This window comes from Drosophila guanche, unplaced genomic scaffold, assembly GCF_900245975.1.
Source record: "Drosophila guanche unplaced genomic scaffold, DGUA_6, whole genome shotgun sequence".
In the NCBI taxonomy this organism is placed as follows: Eukaryota; Metazoa; Arthropoda; class Insecta; order Diptera; family Drosophilidae; genus Drosophila; species Drosophila guanche.
The window spans coordinates 3,983,710-4,007,828 of record NW_022995754.1 but is presented as its reverse complement, the minus strand read 5'-3'; the positions used below and the strand labels follow the sequence as shown (position 1 = coordinate 4,007,828).

The window sequence follows — 24,119 nt, the reverse complement described above, 5'->3', positions numbered from 1 at the left end:
CCATCAAATTCGATGCAATCGTTGTTCAAGTGATATTCTTTATGCATCTGTGATCTTTGCATTTGCAACACATGGAAACTGCCACATGGAATGAACTTTCAATTAGCCATAACTTCCATCTTATAGTGATCTTTCAATCAGCCATAACTTCCACATGGAGTGGGTTATTGGCGATGACAAATTTAAGTGTGGATCTTGGTCTTTCGTTTGCATATGTAAACCACATCGAGTATCCGGCCATATCGAATGTCATTCAACAACAAACAATAAGCTCTCTTCTGATGCTTATGTTTCCTTTTGTTATTTTTGTTTATATTCCACTCCACGCCAGAGACAAGTGTTGCCCTTTGCGTTGTTCGATTGCTTCAGCAGTTGGTCGCCTGATCTGCTTCATATTATTCGGATGATATTTTCAATGGCGTCAGCAACGGAAATGATGCATCCAGAGATCTACACAGCCTATCCCCCACGCATCCTCGAATTGTAGAGAGAGAGAGAGACAGGGGGAGCTTTTCTGTATAAACAAATATCATAATTATATTCGCTCCCCCTTTAAAAAGAAACAGACCTAAATTCGACATTTCACACACAATTTGGTTTATTTTTGCTTAATATCCGCCAAAAACAAAAAAGAAACAAAATTCGTGGCATGAAATAGAAATTGAAATTGAATTGTGGGAGAGGGCTGTCTAATTAAATTAATTAATTAGCAAAAAAAAAGCTGAATTGCTGATAAGATTAAACAGTTTTTCGTATGTCGATGAATAAGCGACAGTCGAATGAGTACCAAGTGTTGGCAAGAGCTTTAATGGATCATAAAATAGTGCCAGCAAATGGGGTCCAGGAATGCCTCAGACAACCAACAATTACTCACAGATAAGACCTTTCTTAAGTCAGCTTGCCAAGAGCTTTGCTAAATGTACAAATTGTGTGGATAATTATCATTGTAATGAGCCTCTTCCGCTCTGCATTGAAGTCAACTTTTGAGCAACGCGTGGGAGCTGTATGCAAATTTTATGAATGAATAAAAAGTACGTGCATAAAAAAGGCAAAAGAAAAGGTTTAGAAAAAGTGCCAACAAATCGAATAGGAATATTAATCTTGAATGCTAAGAAAGTTGTCCATATAGAAGTATTTTAGAGCCACAAAGATCATGTCTTCAAAGAGTTTACAGCCTCTCATCCATGCCCATGAGAGACCAACGACCCTCTTAGCTTAAGCTCCAGTTAAGATCATATATTTCTTGTATTTCTAGTTGTCATGTAAATGTGCGCTGAGGTCGTTAAAAGCTCACACAACTATCAGTCAGATACAAACGCAGCCACAAAAGATCGTTAAAGTTTCTCGCGGACTATTTGTTCGCTGTCTTATCTCCCAAAAGACCTTTCAGACCTAATCTTATCTTAAGTTTCCAATGAATCAAGTTTCCCCTGTCCTCTCAGCTCCCACTGCCTACCCTTTAAGTGCAAATAAAACATAATGTTTACACATAAATTATCTTCGATTCCGTTTAAGCTGTTGAGCAAAAAAATAGAACTAATCTTTGTATTTCCTTTTTGCTTTTTTGCAGACTGTTCAGACCACTTGGCGGCCACAATTGCCGCTGCCCAAGGAGCTGCAGCTAACAGATGAACGGCACAACGATACGAAACTAATATCCACCAAAGCGGACATTCATTATACCCAGAATTACGAGGAGAACTATCAGCCAGCAGCAGGAGCAGCAGAGGAGGAACAGGAGCAGGAGCAGCAGCAGATGGATCGATTGAGGGGCAATCATGGTGGGAGCATCGGAGGCTCCTCCCAGCAGTTGTCCCACAAACAGAAATGGTCCTTTGGCCGACTATTTCGAGGCAAGAAAAAGGATGCAGCAGAGTGCAGTCCGTCATCCAGTGAGGAGGATCGCAAGGCCGGCTTTGTGCCCACCCAACGACAGTCGACGGGCAGTGGCAAGCCCAAGGGAAAGCCAGGGAAATCCACTGCCTCCAGAGGCAGCAGCAGATACGAGGAGCAAGCGCCGCCACCGCCACCACCACATCCCTCCCACTCCATTGACAATGAGTTTTTCCTGCCAGTGGAGACGATACAGCAGCAGCCGGAGCCGTATTACCAAAATCAACCAGGACCAAGCTACTACCATCGTTCGATGAGTAATTCGTTGGACAGACGGGGACTCATGCAACAGCAGCTACAGCCACACCCACAGCACATGGCTGGCAAGTCCCGCTCTGCGCAGAGGAAACCCCCGGGCGTGCATCACTCCAGCGCCGAGGAGGAGCTGATCTCATTGAACTCTTCGACCTTCTCCAAGTACCGCAGCGACGAGAGCATCCACAGTGGCGGGCACGCCCTGATGCAGGGCTCCGCTCAGTCCCAGTGCCCGTCGCAGTCGCAAAACAGTCGCCGCAGTCGTGCGGCACGCAACGAACGCTACTACAAGCGACTCTCACGCGATGGAGAGCAGAGTCATGGCGGTGTGCCACCGCTGCCCAATTCACAGCGCTACAAAACGCAGCCACTGCCGTTGTCCATCTATCAGCCGAGTGCCGCGTATGTCCAGTGGCAGCCACAACAGCAGCCGCAGCAGCAGCAGCAGCAGCAGCAGCAGCAGAGGCCGCTGCAGAATACGATTCAGAGCGATGGGAAGCGCAGCATCAGCTACGACAGTCACATCCATTTGCAGAATGTGAATGGCAGGATGCAGAGCAAGCCACTGCCACCGCCGCCACCACCACGTGATCCACTGCGACGTGTGCATGCCGTGGGCTCCAGCTCGGGCGATTTGCGTCCCGTTTCCTATGCCTTTGATCACAGTGGAAGGTGTGTGTCGGACGATAGAATATGGCAGCCAGCGCCGCACTATCAATCGGTGCATTCATTGAACTCTCAGCCCAGCTCCTCGATAGCCAGTGCGCCGCCAGTGAGCCAACAGCAGCATCATCGACGCTTCATCACTCGCTCGGAGCGGAATGCCAATCCTGGCAAGCAGTCCCTACCAAATGGCATTGATTTTCACTACGTGGCAGATGCCACACCGCGCTCCCGTAAGCCCATACACATGATGGAGGCGGACAAGCAGGAGGCAACACCACCCTCCAGTGGAATGCTGAGAACCTCAAAGAGTGGACTACCCACAGCAGCGGCAGCGGCTGCACCACAGCCCATACTCAAACCCCGCTCCATTTCCAGCTCCCGTTTGAGCGAAATGCGTGGCGGATATCCCATGCCCATGTATTCGGAGGTGCTGAAACCCAAGAGAACGGCGGCGCCTGCTCCCGCTGTCAATGCGCTGCCTGATCAGGATACTGTGGTGTGCGGCAGTCTGCAGATTAAACCAAATTATGTGGAAATCAGGCATCGAGATGTTGTACACAAGACCAACTCCATGCCGCATCATTATCAGCGTAGATCTGGCGAGGATTTGCCCAACAAATACGAGGAATATGTAGCGGAGAAGCGAGAGCAACACCAGCAGGCACCACCGCCAGTCTATCCCGAAAGAAAGCAGAGCCTGCCCGCTGCGGCGCCTGTGTATTTCCCACGCAAGAAGCCAGCCAACTTGGAGGAGGCCATCAATGAGCTGGAGGCCATTTACAAGAGTCTGGGACTCACAGAGCCACAGGAACCAAAAGCAGAGATGCCACAGATGGAGCCTCCTGCCGCGCCCAAGCTGCGTGTGCCCACTCCGAGTGACTTTGAGAAGTTCGCGCTGGCCCATGCGGATGAGTATGATGATGAGGACTCCCCCACAGGCGAGCCAGATCCAGTGCGGGATGATGTGGCCTACAGGAACTTGCAGCTGGCGAATCTGCAGCATCGTTCGTCTGAGCGGCAGCCACCGTTTGGCATACCGGTGGGTCCCATTGTGCCTGCCCCACAGTCGGACTATCTGCACGTGGAACCCATACGAGTGATCAAAAAGAAGAAGAGCACCTCCCCGGACATCGTGAAGGACGATCTGGCAGTGCGTGCGCTGCGCAAGGATCCGCCAGGACCCAAATCAAGCTTCCACTATCCCATGCAAAAGAAACAGCGAGCCACACGGACTCAGTCCGCGAATATCTACAATCTGATCCATCGAGATGCAGCCAAACCATCGGGTGGAGATCTCAGGAGCTACATGGAGCTGACCAAGAGCATTGAGCGAGCGGGCAGCATGTCGAATCTGCAGGCCGAGGCCACCAGTGACATACCAGCGACGTTGGATCTTCTGCGAAAACTGAAAGCCCAGGATGAGGAGATGGAAGCGGTGCAAAAGAAAGCCCATGCCATACCCTTTCGTCATCCCAGTCAGGGCGGTGCCATTGCCCATCTGCCAGAGCGTTTGATCAGCAAGGAGGAAGCACCCAAGGCACCGCCTGTGGCCGCGCCACGAAAGAGTCTCACACCGGAACCGCACCTCGATGATGCGCTGAACAAAATCGCGCAGGATGCCCAAGCGAGCAGCCTTAAGTTGAGCCAAGAACTTCATGAACTGCGCAGGGAGGCGCTGATAACAGCAGCCAGGCCCAAACTGAATGCCGAACAGCAGAAACTTGAGAATGAACTGCAAGAGATCGATGCCGTGTCCAAGGCGGCCAAGAGATGCGGCCAAATGTTGCTGGACAATCTGCCCGATGCGGGACAGGAGGAGGAATACCAGATGCAACCACAAAGGAAGCTCCACAAGGAGGGAAAACTCATACGCGCCATAGATGAGGTGTCCGAGGCGGCAAATGCCGTGTGCGAGAAGATCCTGAAGGATATTGTGACGACAGAGCCACCCGTGATAGTCCATGAGGCGCGGCAGGTGAAGCAGCCCACAGGAGCAGCCCAGACGGAGCATCTAGTGATGCCGAACCTCATCAAAAAACTGGATCCCATACAATCGGAGAAGATGGAGCATATTGCGCGCCGCTGCATGCGGCAGCTGAGCGAACTGGCGGAGGCACCGCAACCGGACTACGATAATCTGCCTGCTGCCTGTAATATAAACGCTGCACCAGCCACCGACGCTGCTGGGGCTGATGCCACTCTCATTTCTACCGTTCCAGAGACGCTCGAGGAGATTGACAAAATAATGCAGGAGTGTGAGCGTCAGGCGAAGGGCAGCACAGCGGGTTCAGGCTCCACCACCGATGATCAACGCACCACTGCCCCCAGCATAACGAGTGGCAGCAACAGCAACAGTCACAGTGGAGGCGGCAGCAGTTGTCCACCGAATGTGAGCACCACAGCGAGCTCTTTCAGCAGCAGCAGCGATTGCTTGGCCAAATCATCGAGTCCATCGACTGCCAGTCGCCTATTGTCCTCGAGCATTACCTCTTTCAATCCGTATTCCTCGAGCGATTACATCAAGTCACAGAGCAGCGATTATCATGCACCCAGCACCGATCCCATCAAGACATTCAGCACCACATCGTACGATGTGCAGTCCACCACAGCGAATAACACCACAAATAGCACCATGAGCACTACCAATAATACGAATACGATCAGCAGTTGCACCACAAACCTACGGGAGACAAATCCGGAGACAACCGCCTCGTGCTCCTCCGTGTCTCCACAGCCGCTGCAGCTGACGCCCGTGCGAGGCACATCCTCATCGCCGTCGCAGTACAACTCCAGCGAGGAGCTGGCTGCCATTTTTGGCATCGAAGAGCAGCCCAAACAAAGGAAGAATCGACAGCAACAGCAGCAGCAGCAGCAGCAGCACACAGGTAAAGGAGATGCCCAAGGATCGCCCGCCGCTGCCCGCAGAGCCTCCACAGCCTCCACCGCCTTCGCCTCCGCATCCGCCACTACTAATGCTCCCGCTATGCCCCCAGCAACAGCTACTACCTCCTCCGCTACTAATCGAGTTTTGAATGTTGCAAGCGATGTTACTACCAGCCCCACATCCTCAAACACATCCTCTAATGATAGTGCTAGCAATTGTAGTAGTATTTGTAATTATAAGCTAGAAACGATACCCGAACAAGAGCAGGATGTGGATCAAGACATGGAGGATAACTCCTTAAAGCTTTCGCCCAACTTTAATCGCATCTACGCGAGTAAAATTCGCATTGTGATGGATGACGAGCAGCCACTGGTCTTGGAAGAGGAGGCAGAGATATCCACTCTTTCAGAGGCAGTTGTTGACGTGGAAACCCACTTTGATTCATTGAGTTCTCTAGAGGAAGAAGTCTCTTCCAATCCCGACTCTGGTAATGTTAGCCTCACAGACTATCCATTGGGTGGGAATCAAAATCAACATGCCAATGCCTCGCTGGAACTGCAGACAACCTACAACAGTCGCTTTGAGGTGCGCGAACACTATGTCTCAGAGGTGTCCATCAGTGCATCAGAAGAGTCCACCACCGATGAAGAGGAGCAAACGGATACGGACAAAACAGTGAGAGTTCGAGATTTGAATGCTAGGGAGGATGGTTTTCCACGTTTGCCCACAGAAGAAGAGCTGCTAGAAAGCCTGAGAGAGGAACTTGAACTGAACGAAAGAGCTGCGGAGAGTGTAGAAGTTTCTGAAGAATTTAGTGGGGTAACAGAGCTAAGAATTGAGGAAGATGCTCTCACAGATGATAGTCTTGAGGAAGATATTGTAATTGAGATACAAATTAGTTCAAGCGAAGCAACGGATACCGAAGAATCTGAAGAAAGTCTGGAAAGTGATGTGCAACTTGACGAAGCCATTAGTCTGAGCGAAGAGGTTTACAAATTAGCGTGTGAGACATTAAAGATACAAGAAATTACACTGGACGAAAGAAAATTTGACGAAGAAACACTTAACGAAAGAAAACTGAACGAAGATACAATTGACGAAAGTGAACTGGACGAAGAACATCTTGACGAAAAAAATCTTAACAAACAAAAATATGACGAAGAACAACTGGACGAAACCTTACTAAATGATTGCAGATTTGTTTTGGAAGAGGTAGAATTAAGCTTGAAAGAAACTGAAGAAATACTAGAACAGATAGAACCTAACGCAACCGAATTTAACGAATTGAGTCTGGACGAATGCGACTCTGTCATGCAGTTCCCACGCCACAAGAGCATCGTTTACGAGACCCCAGCACTCAACCTAAGCATTTCCGAGGTGAAACTCAATTATGAAACCAAAGTGGGAGAAGAAATGGAAGCAGAACACCAGACACCAGTAGCCGATGAAGCCAACCAATCGATCGACAGCGAAAACGATGATGATATACCAATTAACGATACTTCAGCACGTAATGAGAATGAACCGCTGGAGAAGCAGGGCAAGAGCAGTGGCGATGTAAGTGAGACGCGCAAAGGACTTCCGGCGGCGGCTGAGGAGGAGGAGGAGGAGCAGCCAACCACCAGCTCCAAGGCGCTGTCTGTCTTTGGTGAAGTACGCACTGTGGCACCAGCAGAAGGAGCAGCTGCAGCAGCAGTTGGTGGCGCCGCGGCACGAGGCGGTTTGACAACACTCGAGCACGTATTTGTCGCCTGCACCGTGGGCCTGATTACACCCAACGATTTGCTCACTTTGTGCCTGATTGTAATTGGTGTGATTATCATTATTGCAATTGCTCTCGCTGCCTGAGAGAGATGTGATCATTTCCACATGCACACTTACAGATTGGTTGTGTGTGGCTGCCACACGTTACTGTTGTTTGTTGAATTATGAATAATTATATTAATTTTTATATATATTGTATATGCCAGATACCGCCACAAAGTGCACTTACAAAATTTCCATTTATTATAAATATCTAAAGAATTATGTTTTAGTTTAAGTTGAACCAAAAGTATTCTCAATTTCTAAAATAAGTTGTTTCGAACCACTGTGCAAAAACGTATTTTGTTTTTGGTTTTCATTCATCAAACTTAACAGAGGCAAAAAAAAATTTAATTTTTTTATAACAGCTATTTCCTTTGTTTTCTTACTTAATTAATTGTTAATTTTGACTGCAACTTGTGCCAATGATTTTTTTACATGTATGTTTACCCTTAATTAAATAATTAATTTAACCACATTGTGTACACTTTCCATTCTTAAATGTTTAAGCAGCTGAAACGCAAACGAAATGCGGTACAAATTACTAATCATGAAAATCTATTCTCTCTCTCTCTCTCTCTCTCTATAAATCTCTCTGTATATTTTCAGCTCAAAATTTATTAGTTTAAGTTTATCTTGTCAACGAAACATTTACGTAGAATTCATTTATCGCTATTATTTTTAAATGTTGATAAATATATGATTTAACCAGATAAACGAACGAATGCGCAGAAGCCATCAAGCATATATTTGTAGTTTTTCTCCAGAAGAGGAGAGGCCACAAATAAAAATGTTGTTTATTAAAGTCTAGAGTGCTGACTGTTGAATGGTGACATGAGGCTAGGTCCTGGATCGGATGCTAAACCGGGCACTGAAGCAGTCTAAAAATTCTGCCCTACCTGTAAACTAGCGTCAAACTTCACAAACTTGCCGTCAAATTTCCTAAAACAGCCTAAAAACCTGACGGCTGGGGGCGCCAGTGTACAATTTGTGTGGTTTTTGTCTTGGTTAAAGTTTGAAAACTTGCTTGTGGTGAAAGCTTTTACATGGCCGCAAGCGCCATCCATGTATGTGTGACAGCAGAAAAGCTTTGTAGATTCTTTTTGGTGGTGGAAAAGTTATATTTGAAAACTATTTAAAACAAATCCCCCCAAAAACCTAATGAGCACCGCACCCAAAACTTAATTTAATAATCTTCTACCTATCGCACCCGTATATCATATGCTCCCGGCTATAATTCCAATGAAACACTTCGTCTAGACATGGAAAAATGTTTTTTATTTGTTGTGGGAAAAACATGTTGCCAATACCCACAACCAAATAGAAAAGTTCAACATATCGAGTGCCCCAAAAACAAATACAGAACCATATTGATGGATTGAGGAACGGATGGATGAACCTCGAATTTACCATCGAATGGGATTCTGTTTGCTGCTTGTCTGCGCGCCCTAGGACGAAACCCCAACAAAACGACAGACAAAGAACATTCATTCATTCACTCAATTCCTAAGAAAAAAAAGTGAAAAAAGGTGTAAAAAGAAAAGGCGCTTAAAGCCAAAAGTCGTCTTATGGCAACAACAAAAAAACAAAAACAAAAAAAAGGAAAGTCTTGTCCTCATAATGGAACCTTCTCAAAGTTGTCTTCGTGCTTTGGCACTGGCACTTCGTACGTCCCTCCGTCCTGTTTTGTCATGTTGTGGCATAAAAAGGACATTCAACTGCAGGTCGCTTGCCCTGATTAAGGAGCCTCTTCGAGTGAGAGATAGAGACAGAGATGGAGGCTTATTGTTATACACTTCTTGCTATGGTGTGGGTGTCTCCTACTTGTTTCTTTTTTAACTTTTTTCCTTAATTATGTTCCGCCTTTGCTGGCCTAATGAGGCGTAGAGTTTCCGACGGGGAAATTCAAAATGTTTGAGCGAAAAACTCTTGTGGGAATTCCAAGCTACAATTTTGCTTTATTAAAGATTGAACTCCACATCTCATTCCCTATTTCTTTTAAGATTAAACTCCTGTCTAGCTTTCCATTTAAATTCAATTTGCTTATCCAAGTTTTCTTTTCTTTTGACTTTCGTTTTACTGAGTTTTTTCTTGAAAAATCTTCGATGCTTCGATGGAGCTTTTGCCAAGAGATTTATGTCCTTCAAACTCTTTGGAATGCCACAATCTAATTGAAAATTGGCCCTAGCGGAAGTGACTCTTTAATGGAAAATTCGTTTAAGGCTAAGAAAATGTCCTGCCACACACAAAGAAGAGTTCATTTACCCTCAGCAGGCGGCGAGCATTGCTCTCGGGGCACCACACACACACACTCCACAGAGTCCACACTCTTGGAGGCTAACTAGCAATAAAAATGTCACACGGCATTAATTTGTTTTCTGTCTGCAAAGGCACGAAGGCACACCAAGGACCTCAAAATGTGTGGGGAACAGTCAAAGTCAGAGACTGAGAGAGGCGTCGCTGTCATAAATAAACGAAACGAAACCACATGTGTGGCAGCAAGTTTTGCTGCATGTTCTAGTCGCTTCTAGTGCTCCTATTCCTCCCCTATATCTCCTGAAATAATCATAACTCACTTAACCCCATTAAATGTGGAAGGAACCCCCTCAAAAGTGGCATGGCAAAAAGAGGCTACCACCCAGGAAAAAGAGGCTTCAAACAGGGAACCCTTCTGTCATAAGGAACCCTCCTTCGTACGAACGATATGCACTTCAGGCCTGCCCCACTAGCACTTCACTTCAGGCTCCTAGAGGATGCGCGTGTTATGTTTCAGCGGCTGCTGCTCCATTGACAATGTCCTAATATCCAGCCCACCCACTGACTTGCTCACGCGTTCATTCGATGGATAATTACTATCACAAAAGGGTGGTGCCGGTGCTCCCCTCTTTATGGAGCAGAAGTTACCCACAGCAGATGTGTGTGAACATTTTGTGGTCTCTCGATGGAGAGGCGGTCAAGTGTGAGTTGGCCTGGGCTGGCGTTTGTTTTGTCGTGCAGCTTGTTGTGGTTGCACTCTCCAAGACCGCCCTGCATGCATGCACCCCACTCATTAATGGGAGTTGCAATAATCAAATGGGGGCAGGCCACACAAATTTTACAGTCGAGAACTTTGACAAACATAATTTTAAAGCAAAGCGATGGAGCGGGGAACTGTGTTTGGGGTTATGGCTGCTGTTTTTGGGGGGTCAGGCGGCAACTTGTTCAATTTTGCTAAGGGGCCGTGGCTGTTTCGTAGCAGTTGTTTTATTGACTGCATGAAGGGGCGGGCAGGCAAGGTGGTAAAGAGGCAACAGTGGGAGTGGGAGACGCCAGAGAAGGTAAGGTCCTTTCCAGTGCGCAGGTACAAACAAATTATTGTTCATGTGAGAGAATACTCCAATTGGGAGAGAGAAAAGGGCAAATTCAAGCGAATTTTAAAAGAGAGATTGAGCTAGGGGGAGAGTGTAATGTGCGGCATTGCCAGGTGTGGAAAAACTGTTGGATCATTTTCAAAAATATTTCCAAAGAAAAAGGAGAGAAATTAGTTTTAAAAATCGCACAAATAGCCAACAAATCTCCCTGAAATTATATTAAATGTCTCATTAAAGGTAAACCGAATCCAAACCAAACAATAGCTTTAAAAGCGATTCTCAAATTGATAGAAAAATATGTAAATATTCCAATTAGGATCCCTAAAAATACACTTCAAAATAAATGTACCATTTCCTTTAATGCTTCTCTCCGTGCATGGCATTGCTCTCTACGCACTGCCTCTCTTTCACCTACTTTTGCGCTCTTTTACTCTCTTGGCCGCTTGGCCAATTCGCCGTTCGTAAAAACCGGCTAAAACATCAGCTGTTCTCACAATGCTCAGGACTTTTCAGTGCAGTTGTAGCCGCTTTTGTTACTTCCAAATGGTGGCGAAAAACACACACGAAACCTGTCTCTGTCTCTGCCATGGCCCAAGCCTGTTCTGGCCCGGTCTACTGGTCTGGTCTGGTCTGGTATCTGGCTGTGTGTCTGACTCTGACTGCTGGCCCGCACCCCAAGGCTCCATCACACACATTTCAGTGCGCGCTCAGTTCTCCAACGAATCGGAAGTCGTGTGGCGGCAGTACGTGTCGTCTCGTCCTTCAACTCTGAAATTCACGTAAAATGTAGAAAAACCTCAACAAAAGCATAAAGTTATTAGTGAAAAAGATATTAAAACAAACAGAACAGAAAAATATGGGGAAAAAACATTAAAAGAATACGAATATATGCGAAAACGAATACGAATATATGAAAACGAAACGGAAGAATCCTCCAATGTGAAAAACAAGGTGCGTTTTCTTTTGGGCTTTCCCTGTGAGAATGTGCCAGCATGTGGGGAGGCTTGGGGTGGTTGTTTAATGCACGTGTTTATGCTTCAGGGGGCCTCTGGCAAATATATTTATATTTTGTTTTTTTTTTTTGGTCAGCAACAGTTAAGCGGAAAACTTTTTGAAGTTCTTATGGTTTTTCGACAGCATGAAGAGGGTGTAGGGTATCTGGTTTGTGTTCTGTTTGTGTGTGTCGACAGCCTCCTCCCTGTGTGCACTCTCTGTCTACTATCCCCCAAATTGTCTGTGCCCCTGTTCCACCAAACAATCTCTGTTTAGTTTCGCCAGCGTCTCCTGCTCCATGGATTATCCTCTATTGCTGCCACAGTGTTGCTTTGCTGAGTCGCTTTGTTATACTTACCCTTTGGTGAGGGAGTTTCTTAGGCAATAGAGAAAAGGAAGCTGCTTTGTTATTTTATCTGAGTAAGAATGTATACCTTCTGATTAGCATTCACAGCTAATTCAATTAACGAGACCATAATGTCTCACCATCTTTTGCATATTTCTAAAAATTTCTATGGAATACTTTGTTCTGATTTATGACCGGTATGTCATTTATATATAAATAATATAAATAAATATAAATACATATAAAACTCCGCATTTACAACGACTTTGCCCTCCAAAAAGCAATCCCTATCGGTTCTCTACATCCTTTTTAAAGGGCATCAAAAGCTTCGCATGCCTCAAGCTAAAATTGTGTACGCGCTTGAGGATAATTTTGTGCAATTCATTTCACTTAATGCGTAATTCATGTCGCTTATATGACCATGACCACGCCTCTCACACACCCGCCCTAACACCCCACTCTTAGCCCATGTTTCGACTCTGGAAACAGCCACTCTTAGCCGTCTCTTACCCTCCTTTTCGATTGCCTCTCTTTGGGCACCGCCTTTGTCCTGTTCTTTTCTGTCTGTCTGACATTTGTTTGCCAATTTTCATTGTTGCTGCTGCCTGCCGCTTGTCCCCTACTACGCTGCTGCCTTTGTTAGTGCGTTGAACCCGCTTGACTTTCTCCCCTGCAGCGCCCCGACTCTTAAGCAGCAGCTGCCACGCATTTTGGTGGCTCAAGTTCATTCTTATGGCTGCTGCGTTATTTTTGTGTGCGGAGTGCTGCAAGCTCCCAGACATGGCATCGTAATGCAACATTTTCATGGGACTCAGGAATTTTTACTACTTTTTCCAGCGAGTCATTGTATGGCTAAGGACGCTGCTTTCCTCTGCTTTTCCTATGTACATTTCCTTAAATTTTTTTCCATACTCTCTCGCTTGGATGAGCTTCGGTGAAGGAGCAAAATCAGGCTAAGGCCCCATGACAAAGGAAATGTTTTGCTTCCAGCAAAATTTAAAGGGAAATTGCATGAGAGGGATTCTAGAGGGTTCTATGGGAAATTTTGAGAAGATAAAGTTGATATTTTTGGGGCAGTGACAGACGATAGTAATCCGTTAAGGGCTAAGACCCATATAATTTGTGTGGCATGGCATTTCCGTTCGCTTTCATTCGACTTCCCTTTTAAATCGTATTTTGGCGTGTCTCTGCTTCTCTTTTCTACGTTTTCTGCTTTATTTCGCTTTCATTCTTCTCCTTTCTGCCTCCTTACTCCTTCTTTAAACCCTTTATTTCCTCATTTTTCTCTCTTGTTTCTTCCTTTGGGTTTCTACTTTGTTTTTGAGACACCTACAAAAGTCTACCTACAGCTACATATAGGCCCCGCTGCTCTGGTACTTTTAACATTTACAGATGCTCCTCTCTCTCTCCCTCTTGTGTATCCTTCAGATACGTGAGTGATTCAACATAATTATGTTTCGTCATCGAAGCAGAGAAGCAGATGAGGCATCAAACCAAGCCATGGAGAGGGGCAGGCACCACAATCCATTCCTTTGCTCCTCCCTTGCTCCCTTGTCCTCTTCTTAACCCACATTATAACGGTTATTTGTGCACGTATCCACGAAATAACATTAAAGCATTTCATGCGGCAAGTAAATTGCCCCCACGGATTGTTTCAGCGGTTACCAACAATTCGCTGTGCCCACAAATTGTTGAACAAAAGAGAGCGAGAGAGAGGGATAGTTTTTGCAGCTTTAAGTTGTCTATAATTTCGATATAGTAATTCGATCTATTTTGCAGCCGCCCAGCAGGCTACTAATTAATTGTCTTTCCAAAAAAATAGAAAAAATATTTCTGTAGATTTTGTTCAAAAGCAAAACCTTATTTTCCGAGTTTCGTTCTACACGCCCTTTAAAACTTATAGAGTTATATTTTTCAAATATTAAATCTGGACATTGTGAGAATTTATTTAAGCCTGTGACACAACGGAATTAAGTTCCCTTCTGGAGGTAAGCTAATGCACAAATGTCTCCCTTCTTTCAAGTGGCGCTGCCTCATGTGGCTTTCGTCCCCTTAAAGGGTACAGAAATCTGCATAATTCTTTAATTTTATTTGTTGGTGCAGGCTCTTAGCAAACTTTTCCGTTTTCGACACTAAAAAGTTGCCCCAAAACTCTCGACTAATTTGCATTTTTCCTCAAGTGTTATTAACTTAAGAACGATTGATGTGATCATATACTGCTCGAAATGTCGAGTGGTGGGGTGACTGTTAGAGGGAAGCTCTTTACGGGTGACTGCTGTGAGTAGTGGGAGACCCCAAAAGATTTAAGTGGCAGACTAATTTGCTTAAAATGAACTTACAACTTTTGACTTTTTGTGGGTAGAAAACCAGCAAGCTGAAAGGGTTAAGACGACTGCAACTCTGTTGGAGACAGCAAATAGCATTAAGAATGGCAGAAAGCAGTTCCTCTTGCTATAAATTAGTTTCTTTTGCGAATTTTATATTAATTTATTCCTTTTAAACGATTTTGTCCTTTAAGAGGAATGTAAATATTTCTTTATCCTACCAATGTGTAATTATAAAGGTACAGAGATTGATTGCAGTGACCTCGTTTCCCTTATAAATATTTTTGTAAAAATAATCACAGCATTTCAAAGATTTCTGCCAAGAGTGATGGGTTCGGGGGTCTCCTCCGCCGTGCTCTTCCATCATTATTTGCCTCCCTTCGATCACTCATCCAAAAGAGTGAAATATGATATAGCCTTCCGTTTAGCATCCAGACGGGCGACGCCCATTCATCAGAGGCGCCAACAGTAATCCAAGTCCTCGTTCCATCCATCCATCCATCCATCCATCCTCTGGCACTGATTTTATGAAGAGCGGCGATGTCACGTGACTTTTTTGGGGCAATAAAACAAAGCGTTTCTTAATTAAAAGCACCCAAAGCTCTGAAGGGCGAGCGTCAGCTTCGATACTAAAAGTGGGCAGTGGAGTGGAGTGTGTTGTGGGTTAAAGGGAAGTCATAAAAAGTCAGCAAGCGCAAAAAGTCATAAACAATAAAGGAACAAACAAAGAGCTAAAACGCTGGCAAATAGCGATTGAAATGTTGGCAAATAAAAAATAAATATACTTTGAGCAAAGCAAACCCCAAAAATCAAGCAAAAAATGTAGAAGAAAAGATTTGGTTTGGTTGGAACGAAGAATTTGATACACTGAAAGATCCATTGTCGCCAATGTTGAGTTGGTTTTTAGACTGTTTGATCATTTTCTGTCGAAAAAGAGTTTCAAGTCAAAAAAATGAACAGAGTATCGAAATTCCATGGAATGTTTTTGTTAAGTCTCTGCCCTGTGCAAAGCTTTAATGAAATCCATGATACCCCAGCCAAGTGTAGAGCTCAATCAGCAATACAAAGGGAAACTCTGAAAGAAGCTTGAGTTCCACTGAAAGGCACACGCAAACCCCACCCGCCACATCCACACATATAGTCACAGTTTTTAGCTCTCCCACTAACTAGAGTCCCCCCGCCTTTCTATTAACTAACTTCCCGTGGAATGCGCCTCCCTCTACGCTTTGTGAAATTTTTGCAAAAGTTTTTTATTAAAAGCTTGTTGCTGCCGCTGCTTCTGCCACTGCCACTGCCCCTGCTGGGGACTGTCTGGCAAATTAATTACTTAATTATGCTTTGTGTCTCGATCTTTTCTTTTTTTTTGAGGCACGTGCCACACAAGCGCCTCTACGTGACTTCATCATTTGTTGCAACACGAAAATGTATCTGTTGAGATATTTCGTGGAGTCGCCTATTAACATGCAATGATTTATGATTTTTGCCATGGAAAATTAACTTAAAATTTTCATTTTCTTTGCAGGTGAGTCACGAGTTTTGAAAACTCCAGCCAATTGTCTGCCAATTTACCAACTTGTCTGCGTTTTTGGGTGAGTTTTAAGCTTTAAGTACGAATTCGAGTACGTTTTTTATGAGCGGATAACAGAAACGTACTTACGTATGTACGTTCATTGGAAATCCATTGGCATTGCAAAGTCGTATAAATGTTTATGGTGCTGAAAAATAAAATGAAAATTTAAAGGAACATATTTGCCAGACAAACATGGGGTTGTCTTGCGATTGTCGGGGAGAGGGGTTGGGTTTCTAGCCGGCCATAAAATTTAGTTGCATTTTAAATAGAGGCGAAAGGTGACTTGCAAATATATAGGGTGTGCCTTAAAAACGGGTACTTGATGGAAGAGGTTCTAGCTTGGAGAGTTTCCTTATTAGACGGTCGTAAAGGGAAGAATATTTAATGTGAAGGGTGGAGAAGTTGCTTTAGAAGCTTAAAAGTTTTTAATTACTATATAAATGCCGGAATGGTTTGTACGTATCCTAAAAGAGAATTTATTACCAATTTCAAATATAATTCGTGGATTTTAAAGCATTGCCAGAGTCTCCCACATTCTATTATATTCTGACAAGGATGCATATGTGTATTTTCCTTTCTAGTCTTATTCTCTTTCTTCTTTTCATTCATATTACTCACTTTTTGCACTGGGCTCTATTATCTAAGAAAAATACTTGATTGAAGTACTTACCGTATTCAAAATAATTTTTCTATTTATCTCCATATTTCCACGATTTTTGCTTTGCATTCGTTTTACCTGGTCATCTGCATCCAATTTGAATGCAATCTCATCTTAAACTTTTCTTTTCTCCATCCATTAAACTTCGCCCATCATCGACAGTCATCGAGACGACTTCCATTCACTACCATCCCATCCCATGCCCAATCTTCAGTGCAATTTGAAGTGCAACAGCAGCCGCCTGCGCAAAAATAAATAAAACAACATAAACAAATAAGAGAGAATTCTGTGTGCAGTTTTGTGTTCTTCTGTTCCTATTTATTTTTTTTATCTCCTGGCGTATTCCTGCGCAATAAATATTTTTCGAAATGTGTATTGCTTGTGTCTATACATATTTAACCACTTTTATGTGAGATGAAGAATCGTCAGGGAGATGTTTGTATGTTTGTATGTTGTTTTCCAGTAGCAGTTGCTATTCAATTCCTAATGGCATTGAACCTGCACTCGAAACTGGGTTTTGGACTGATCTATTGGACTGGTTGTTGGTTGGGTGAAGCATACGTATGGTAGTAGTAGCCACATTGCCATTGCCATTTGGAGCAGATGAGAAACGGTTCATTAAGCAATTTTCTGTGGCATTTCCGCGCTAGCTTTTCATCATCATCATGATTGAGCTGGAAGTTGATCATGAGCGCAATTCTTGTGCATTGGCTTTGGTTTATAACGGCACCTGCATTGTGGCCATTGCATTCGTAGACTTTCCTTATTGGAATTGATCATCACCGCCGACTCTAGATTCTTGATTTCTTTTCGATTCGCTTCGGTCTCAGTCAGTCATTAAGGTCTGTGCAGATATGTGGAATTATAGGCAAATTAGTGTTAAGTTGGGGCGATACCTACATATTTGATGGATAGGTGTAAGAGTAGTACGCGTAGCACCTCAACAACATGTTTTTGCAATCTTTTTGATCACTTGAAAGATATCTTGAACATGCACCATTAATGGGTTAATTAGTGCAAATGAACAGCAGACGAAAAGAAACAAGTACAAATGGTGTGGCAGGCATTATGACTAGAAGGTTACCCAGTGCTTTACTATACGCTTAAGGGAACCATAAACTACCTGGTAGAAATATATGTACCTCTAAACATATTCCTTACCACACACATATACCCTTCAACTCCCCAAGCAATGTGGGTATCAACAACATTTGGCATTGAGTGGTTCCCTTATCTCCCACTCCACATCTCTGCCTCTCTTGCACTCTTGTGCTCTATGCCTCTCCTCGCTCGTACTCTTCTGAAGCATTGACAAACTTTTGCGCCCTTTCCCTTTTCAGCAATTGTCGTAACTGCTGTTGTTGTTGTGGCTGGCTTGCTGTTCTGTTTTGCTGCATTGCCAACACCCACACAAACACTCCTATGTACACATGCACACATGTACATGCTGGGGCTATCGGTGCACACGATCAGCGCCGATCGTTGTCGTCGTGCCACTACGGCGCTCGTCGGGCCGCCGCTCCACCACTTTCGGCGCTGCCAACTTCCTCCAACTCTGGCTCGAGTCAGTCTTTTGTTTGGGGCTGCTGCCATCGGTTCGAGCTTTTCGATTGGAGTGTGTTCTTGTTGTGTTTTTCCCTTGGCGAGTGGAGTTCTGTTCGGTTACGTTCCGTTCCGACTATAGTTTCCGATTGTTAGAGTGTCTCTCTGCAGTGGCAGTGATTGTTGGTTTTTATTATTTTTTTGAAAACAAGTTTTGCAATGCAATGCGTTTCCAATCTCCAACTGCGATTATTTCGTTTATTGTCATGGTTGATTTAACCGCAAAACTCAACAAACAATTGGATATCAAAACGGAGAAAACCATTGGAGTTGCTGGCAGCATTTTGTAAGTACATATTCGGCGGTACAAGTCGCAAAAGTTAGTGACAATTATCAAACTGTTAATCAGAGACGCGACTATCTTTGTGTGTGCAAGTGTTAATTTCTGTGTGAAAAGCTAATAGAGAGCAGACGAAGATCAACTTTAAAGACTTCTCCCTCCCACTCACACCTATGGGCGAGCTGCAGCAGCAGCAAGAGGAACGGTAAATTGAAAGCTCTAATTCGGCTACGTACGTATGTACGTACACTTGACCGACAAAGTGAGAGAGGAGATCAAGAGAACTAAGCCTCTGACCTGCTCTGTTTGTCACACACCACACACACTCGATCTTACTCTCCCTCTCTCCCACTCTCATTCTGTTTATCTGCAGCGACTCTCTTTGGGTCGGTCTGCTCTGGCTCTGCTTGTGTTTCGCAGTTATATTTATAGCTTGTCTGGTCTGTCGGCTTATCACAAGTTGTCGTTATTTTTAGTCCCCAGAAGCTACTTTAAATATAAATGGACACATTCTTCATGTGCGCTTTATTTGCAGTTTTATTGCACGAATTTGTTTTAATTTAATTGAATTCAATGCTCCGACAAAAGTCTAGCATTTCAAGCATTCCACGCACAGCATACGGGCACCGAGAGAGAGATAGTGGTGATAGAAAGACAGACAGAGAGGAAGAGCGAGAGTGTGTGCATACGAGCAAGAGAGATGAAAGCAGCAGGTGCTTTGGTTTCAAAGCTTCTTTTTGCTTTGTTGTTCTGCGGATTTTTTCTGTGGACTGGTGTGGTTCTAATACCCTTTTGAGTAGGGGGTATTATGATTTTGATCAGAGCTTTGCCATGCATGCAGCAAAACGCAGCGTCTGCCAAAGGAGCTGTTGAAACAATCATAACTGCAATCTGCACTCAAGGGGTATCAGAGAGTATCGAGGCTGCCTTCCTTTCTTGTTGTTCATCATGTTGCTGTTACGTTCTTGTGTGGTTGTACTTTTGTTGTTTTTTCGCCGTTGTTGTTGTTGTTGTTGAAGCATTGAGCCGTGCGTTTGTGAGACTCCGCCCTTTTGTTGGTTAGTTTATTGTTATTTAGACGTCGCTTTTGTTGCTGTTTCTACTGTATGTTGTTGTTGTTTTGCCTATTGTTGCTGTTGTTGGGGTCGTCATGGCAATGCCAACTTTCGAACTTTCAACTGCATTTAGTCATAGTCGATTGCAATTTCATTTTCGAAAGTTTCCCATTGATTTCCATGGCTTCCTCTTCTGATTAGAAAATGTTTTGGTTTCTAAAACCACTTTTACATGGCGGGCGGGTCTTTCGAACTAGTTTCTGCACATACTTGTGTTCCATTTGTTGGGTTCCTTTGATTGAAAAACATAAGGTATGAACTCACATTTCGCAGCATGATGCTTTAATGGAAAATGCAAAAAAAAATATAATTTAATCCAATAAAATATTTAACTTTAAAAATTGCATTTATTCTGATTTTCCATCAGATAGCAAAAATACATTTCCATGCAATTTTCATGACCACATTATTGTGCATTTTTCCTAAATTGCAAATCAAATTCTCCACAACAATTTTTGGAGCCGACCCCACAATGGCCTCTCAGCTCATTGTGGGTGTAGGTTCATTAGAATTTATGTGCTTCATTACAAAAATTGTTAAATTTGTTGTTGGCTGCTGTGGTGGTTTCACTGTGTGGTGGCTTTTTCGGGTGACTTTCAACAGTAATTTGTGTGGCACCCAAGCGCGTTAATTGTACAACATCTGCCACTCGCAGAGGCAGAGCGCAGAGCTAGACGCCGCAGACTATTGTGCAGCCATCAGCAAAATGCCATTAAATTTTACTAACTCTTTTTCTATCGTAGCTTGTATCTGTAGCTGTAGCTGTGTGTGTAAATTGTATCTGTTGGCAACTTTCTGTATCTGTTAGTACATTTTTCTGAAACGCACTGCTGCGCAGCTTTATTATTCCCCACAGCCAAGCCAATATTTAACCGAAATACATTTAATTTCCATTTTTATTGAATATCCGTAATTGGAAAAAATCTTCCTGGAAACAGTTTTCCCCTTAGAAAGTACCACAATCATGCATGTACATGTACAATATATGTGACCTTTTTGCCATGGCCAAAACTGAGAGTTTCATGGAACAAATGCAGACAGAAAAGGTCAACTGCCGGTCTTGACTTTCCAGAGTAGAGTTCTTTTATACATAATCTCCATTTCCCCCAAGAAAAAGCAACCACGAGAAGAACCTTCAAGGCAAACTTCCACTGACTCCCCCAACAGCGGCATAATCTGTATCCCATTGCCACGACTACGTTTTAGCCTTGCCCACCCACCGTCTCTCCGCGCTCGACTTCTTTGCTTTTATGACAAACAAAAATGTATTCATTTTTATTACTGTTTTTGTGCTTATGCTTAATAAATCTCTGTCTCCATCTCTCTTTCGCTCTTTCTCTCTCTCTATGGCTTTTCGCCACTTAATTGTGGCATTTTCCTCAAGTAAAAGTTGAGCATTTTCCTGGTGTTTGGGGAGAATGATTCATAGAATGGAAATTTGTGTATGACAACGATACGTATGAGTAATGCCGCCCCCTCAGCAGGATCCAGCAGAGGGAGCACACAGATTGACACGCAGTTAACGGCTTAACTCTGCTTGTAATGCTACTTTCATTGATTAATTTTCGAACTGGCATTAAATTTTAAAGGGGCTTTCTTTATCCGCTTAAACTCGATCGATATATCCGTAAATAGCATTTCCAACAAAACGCGCGACTTTTCAACGTCAATGGGGAACATGGTGAATGGCCGCTGGGGGGAGGCTTTTGTTGTCGCGTCGTGTGAGTGTAGTGTCTCTTCCTTCCGCTGGAGGCTTCCTTCCTTCCTTACTTTACTTCCCGTCGAGCAGCGTAGAATGGGGATACCCACTCGCTGATGATTGTAACAAATGTCAGGGGCTGCCTGCCTGCGTCAATGGTATGGATCTCTCTCTCTCTCTCTCTCTCCGCTGTCATGTGTCCTGAGTCTCCTGTTGTTTGAATGCGGCATGAGTGTGGGGCTCTGTGCCATACGATAAATGTGCCATAAGCACTTAAGGCCTATTGTGGATTGATGGAGCAGAGCAGTGGCAGTAGCAGAAGGGATCCCCGGGTGCCAGGTGATGGAACTCCCAAATGCCAAAAACCAACACAAAACACAACATTTTGTTGACAGTTTTCCAAGCGGGGGAGGGGGAGCGTGCAGAGGCTAGTTGCCACTGGTTGGGTGCACTCATCCACGACTTTTGTGTTATTCGATGGATACTTTCCCGCTTGGGTTGCTTTCGGTTGCTCTTTGTGGTAGCGGTCGGCCTTCATAGATACAATATTTTTGACAGTGATTGCCAGAGAAAGGAACCAGAGAAGGGCTGGAAGAGCTGTAGGCATGTCCAAGGGTTGTTAATGAGCTTTGGGGCGGCTTGACAGCTGGCTGACTGAATGAATGCCAATGGGATTATAAATTGATGGAATGATGATTTGCCTGATGACGTTCCATGATGATGGATTGACTGAAAGCCCACAAAAATGGTTTAAAAATTAAGTGAGAATCAGCATTAAATGGCATTCTGGATTTCTGTAGTCCGTCGGCTGGGTTTATTTAACTTTGAAAGTTTCATCCAAATAATGTCGCAATATTTTACAATTTCTGTTGGCCTATGGCTAGAGTTTGTACTGCCGGACTCTGAATCTCTTGGGCTCTCAGGCACTTAGCCGTAATTGAATTCCATAGTTACTGCGCTTCTGTCCAGAACCAAAACTATTTGGCACAGTGACTTCCGTCGCTCCATCACCACCGCCACTGCAGTGGCGAGGCAAAGGCAAAGGCAAAGCACAGCTGGGCAGAGAGATTGTATGAGCGCTGTGTGGTAGATTCTCCCAACCCCCCCCTTTTAAGTGCATTGCAAGCATAACTTTCATATTGCATTCTCTGCTCTGCCCCTCCCCCTTTTTTTGTTGGCACACTTGGCAAACTTTCAACTTAATAGACGCGCGACATTGGACATCAAAAATGGAACGCCCCCAGATGTAGAAGGTGCAAGGATGTTGATGATATCCCAACAGCACGTGCAAGCTATACTCCCACACATTTTTAGGACCCAACTGTCGCCAGAACAAAAAGAAAAAACCCGGAGAAAACCTTTCTTGCATCAATAACCACAAAATGTTGGAAAAGAGTAGTTACACAAATGGCGGCGCCGCCATTTCCGTTTTCTTTCACTCTGTTTTTCTTTCAGGGGGATGTGGCACGCCTATTTGCCTAAATTTTCCTCTGATTGAAGCTCGTTTTTTCCAGCATAAATGCTGGGGGAAACTTATGGCCATACTTAAGCTCTCTATTTTTTTCTGATTAGCACTCATTAGCTTTCTCTCTCTTGGGTATAATTTGTTGATTAGTTCTTGTGATTTATGGTGAAAATATATGTTAATATTTCCAAAGTTTTTGCTGTAAGTGTGATAATTTTTAGGAGCGTTTTGCGTTTCTGTAACTCTTCCCTTCAGTTTGATTATTATGTCATATGGCTTGTTAATTAATTTATAAACAATCTCTTTCTGTGTTTTTGTGCATTCCATATCCCATATCCACAGACATCTTCATATCTTCCATCATTTTCGCCCAGCCACGAATTTGATTATGCATTTTCCATTCCATTCAAATTTTCACTCACAATTATTCAAGCATATTCGTAATGAAATGAGCGTTGGTTGCATTTGAATATTTGCATATCACTGCAGACGGCAAACAGACAGACAGGCAGGCAGCTTGGCAGACGGCAGTCCCCGGGCATCATATTAGTGATGAAAGCCACACCAACCAACATCACCACTCCCATTCTGCTGTGTGATGTGCAAAAATTAATAGATTGTACTGGTAGTCAGAGCAAAAATACCGAAATTAAAACTGACATCATCGAACCGAAATGCTCCTTATTATATGTTTGCTTTATGTTTGACTTTTTTTTGGCTGATACTTAGCCCATTCAAAGTACATTTTCGCATTCATTCATGACTCGTATGTTTGGCCGATTTTTATGTACTTTTAAGAACCTTTTCATTGATATTTTCGCTTTTTTATTCGGCTTTTTCATGCATTGTGTGAACGATATTCTCCCACATACCTTTAAACTTATGGATATTTGTTCTTAATTAATATTTCTAATTCTTAGAAATATTTAGATGCATATTTTCTTCCATAATGTTAGTTGTCCCACCAGTTAGTGTTAGGTTTCGTCACTAGGGGAATGGTTTATGTATAACCTCTCTGAGAGCCATTTTTTAAATTGATTTGTGGTTCAACTTCGTCACCGCATTTTTCGCTACGTCTCTCCATCTACACTCTTTTGTTTTCCCAGTGGGTCTCGTCACTTATTTGCCGTCTCTGTTTTTGTTTGTCGTTTGTCTTTGTCTGGCAGTTGGCTGGAGAGAGGAGGGTGATAGGAGGTGGGGTCTGCGGTCTGTTGCA

At 43.9% G+C, this 24,119-nt stretch overlaps 1 protein-coding gene and 1 long non-coding RNA gene across 10 annotated transcripts in view; one reads left to right on the top strand and one right to left on the bottom strand.

The window, feature by feature from the left end:
- LOC117588911 (supervillin) overlaps positions 1-24,119 on the top strand; it is a 123,798-nt gene that overhangs the window by 26,909 nt on the left and 72,770 nt on the right. For 6 of the 9 annotated variants that reach the window (XM_034280470.1, XM_034280468.1, XM_034280472.1 and 3 more), the window contains exon 2: positions 1,571-5,699. In XM_034280470.1, the coding sequence (XP_034136361.1) occupies positions 1,757-5,699 (3,943 nt within the window). In that variant the 5' untranslated portion in view covers positions 1,571-1,756. Of the gene's footprint in view, positions 1-1,570; positions 8,219-9,800; positions 9,822-24,119 lie in introns of those variants that run through there. The other 3 variants (XM_034280477.1, XM_034280478.1, XM_034280473.1) reach the window with 3 other exon arrangements.
- LOC117588918 lies at positions 16,781-17,544 on the bottom strand. Its single transcript, XR_004574181.1, has 2 exons — positions 17,134-17,544; positions 16,781-16,983 (listed from the first exon to the last, which is right to left on the bottom strand). It is a non-coding gene; the product is annotated as an uncharacterized LOC117588918 (long non-coding RNA).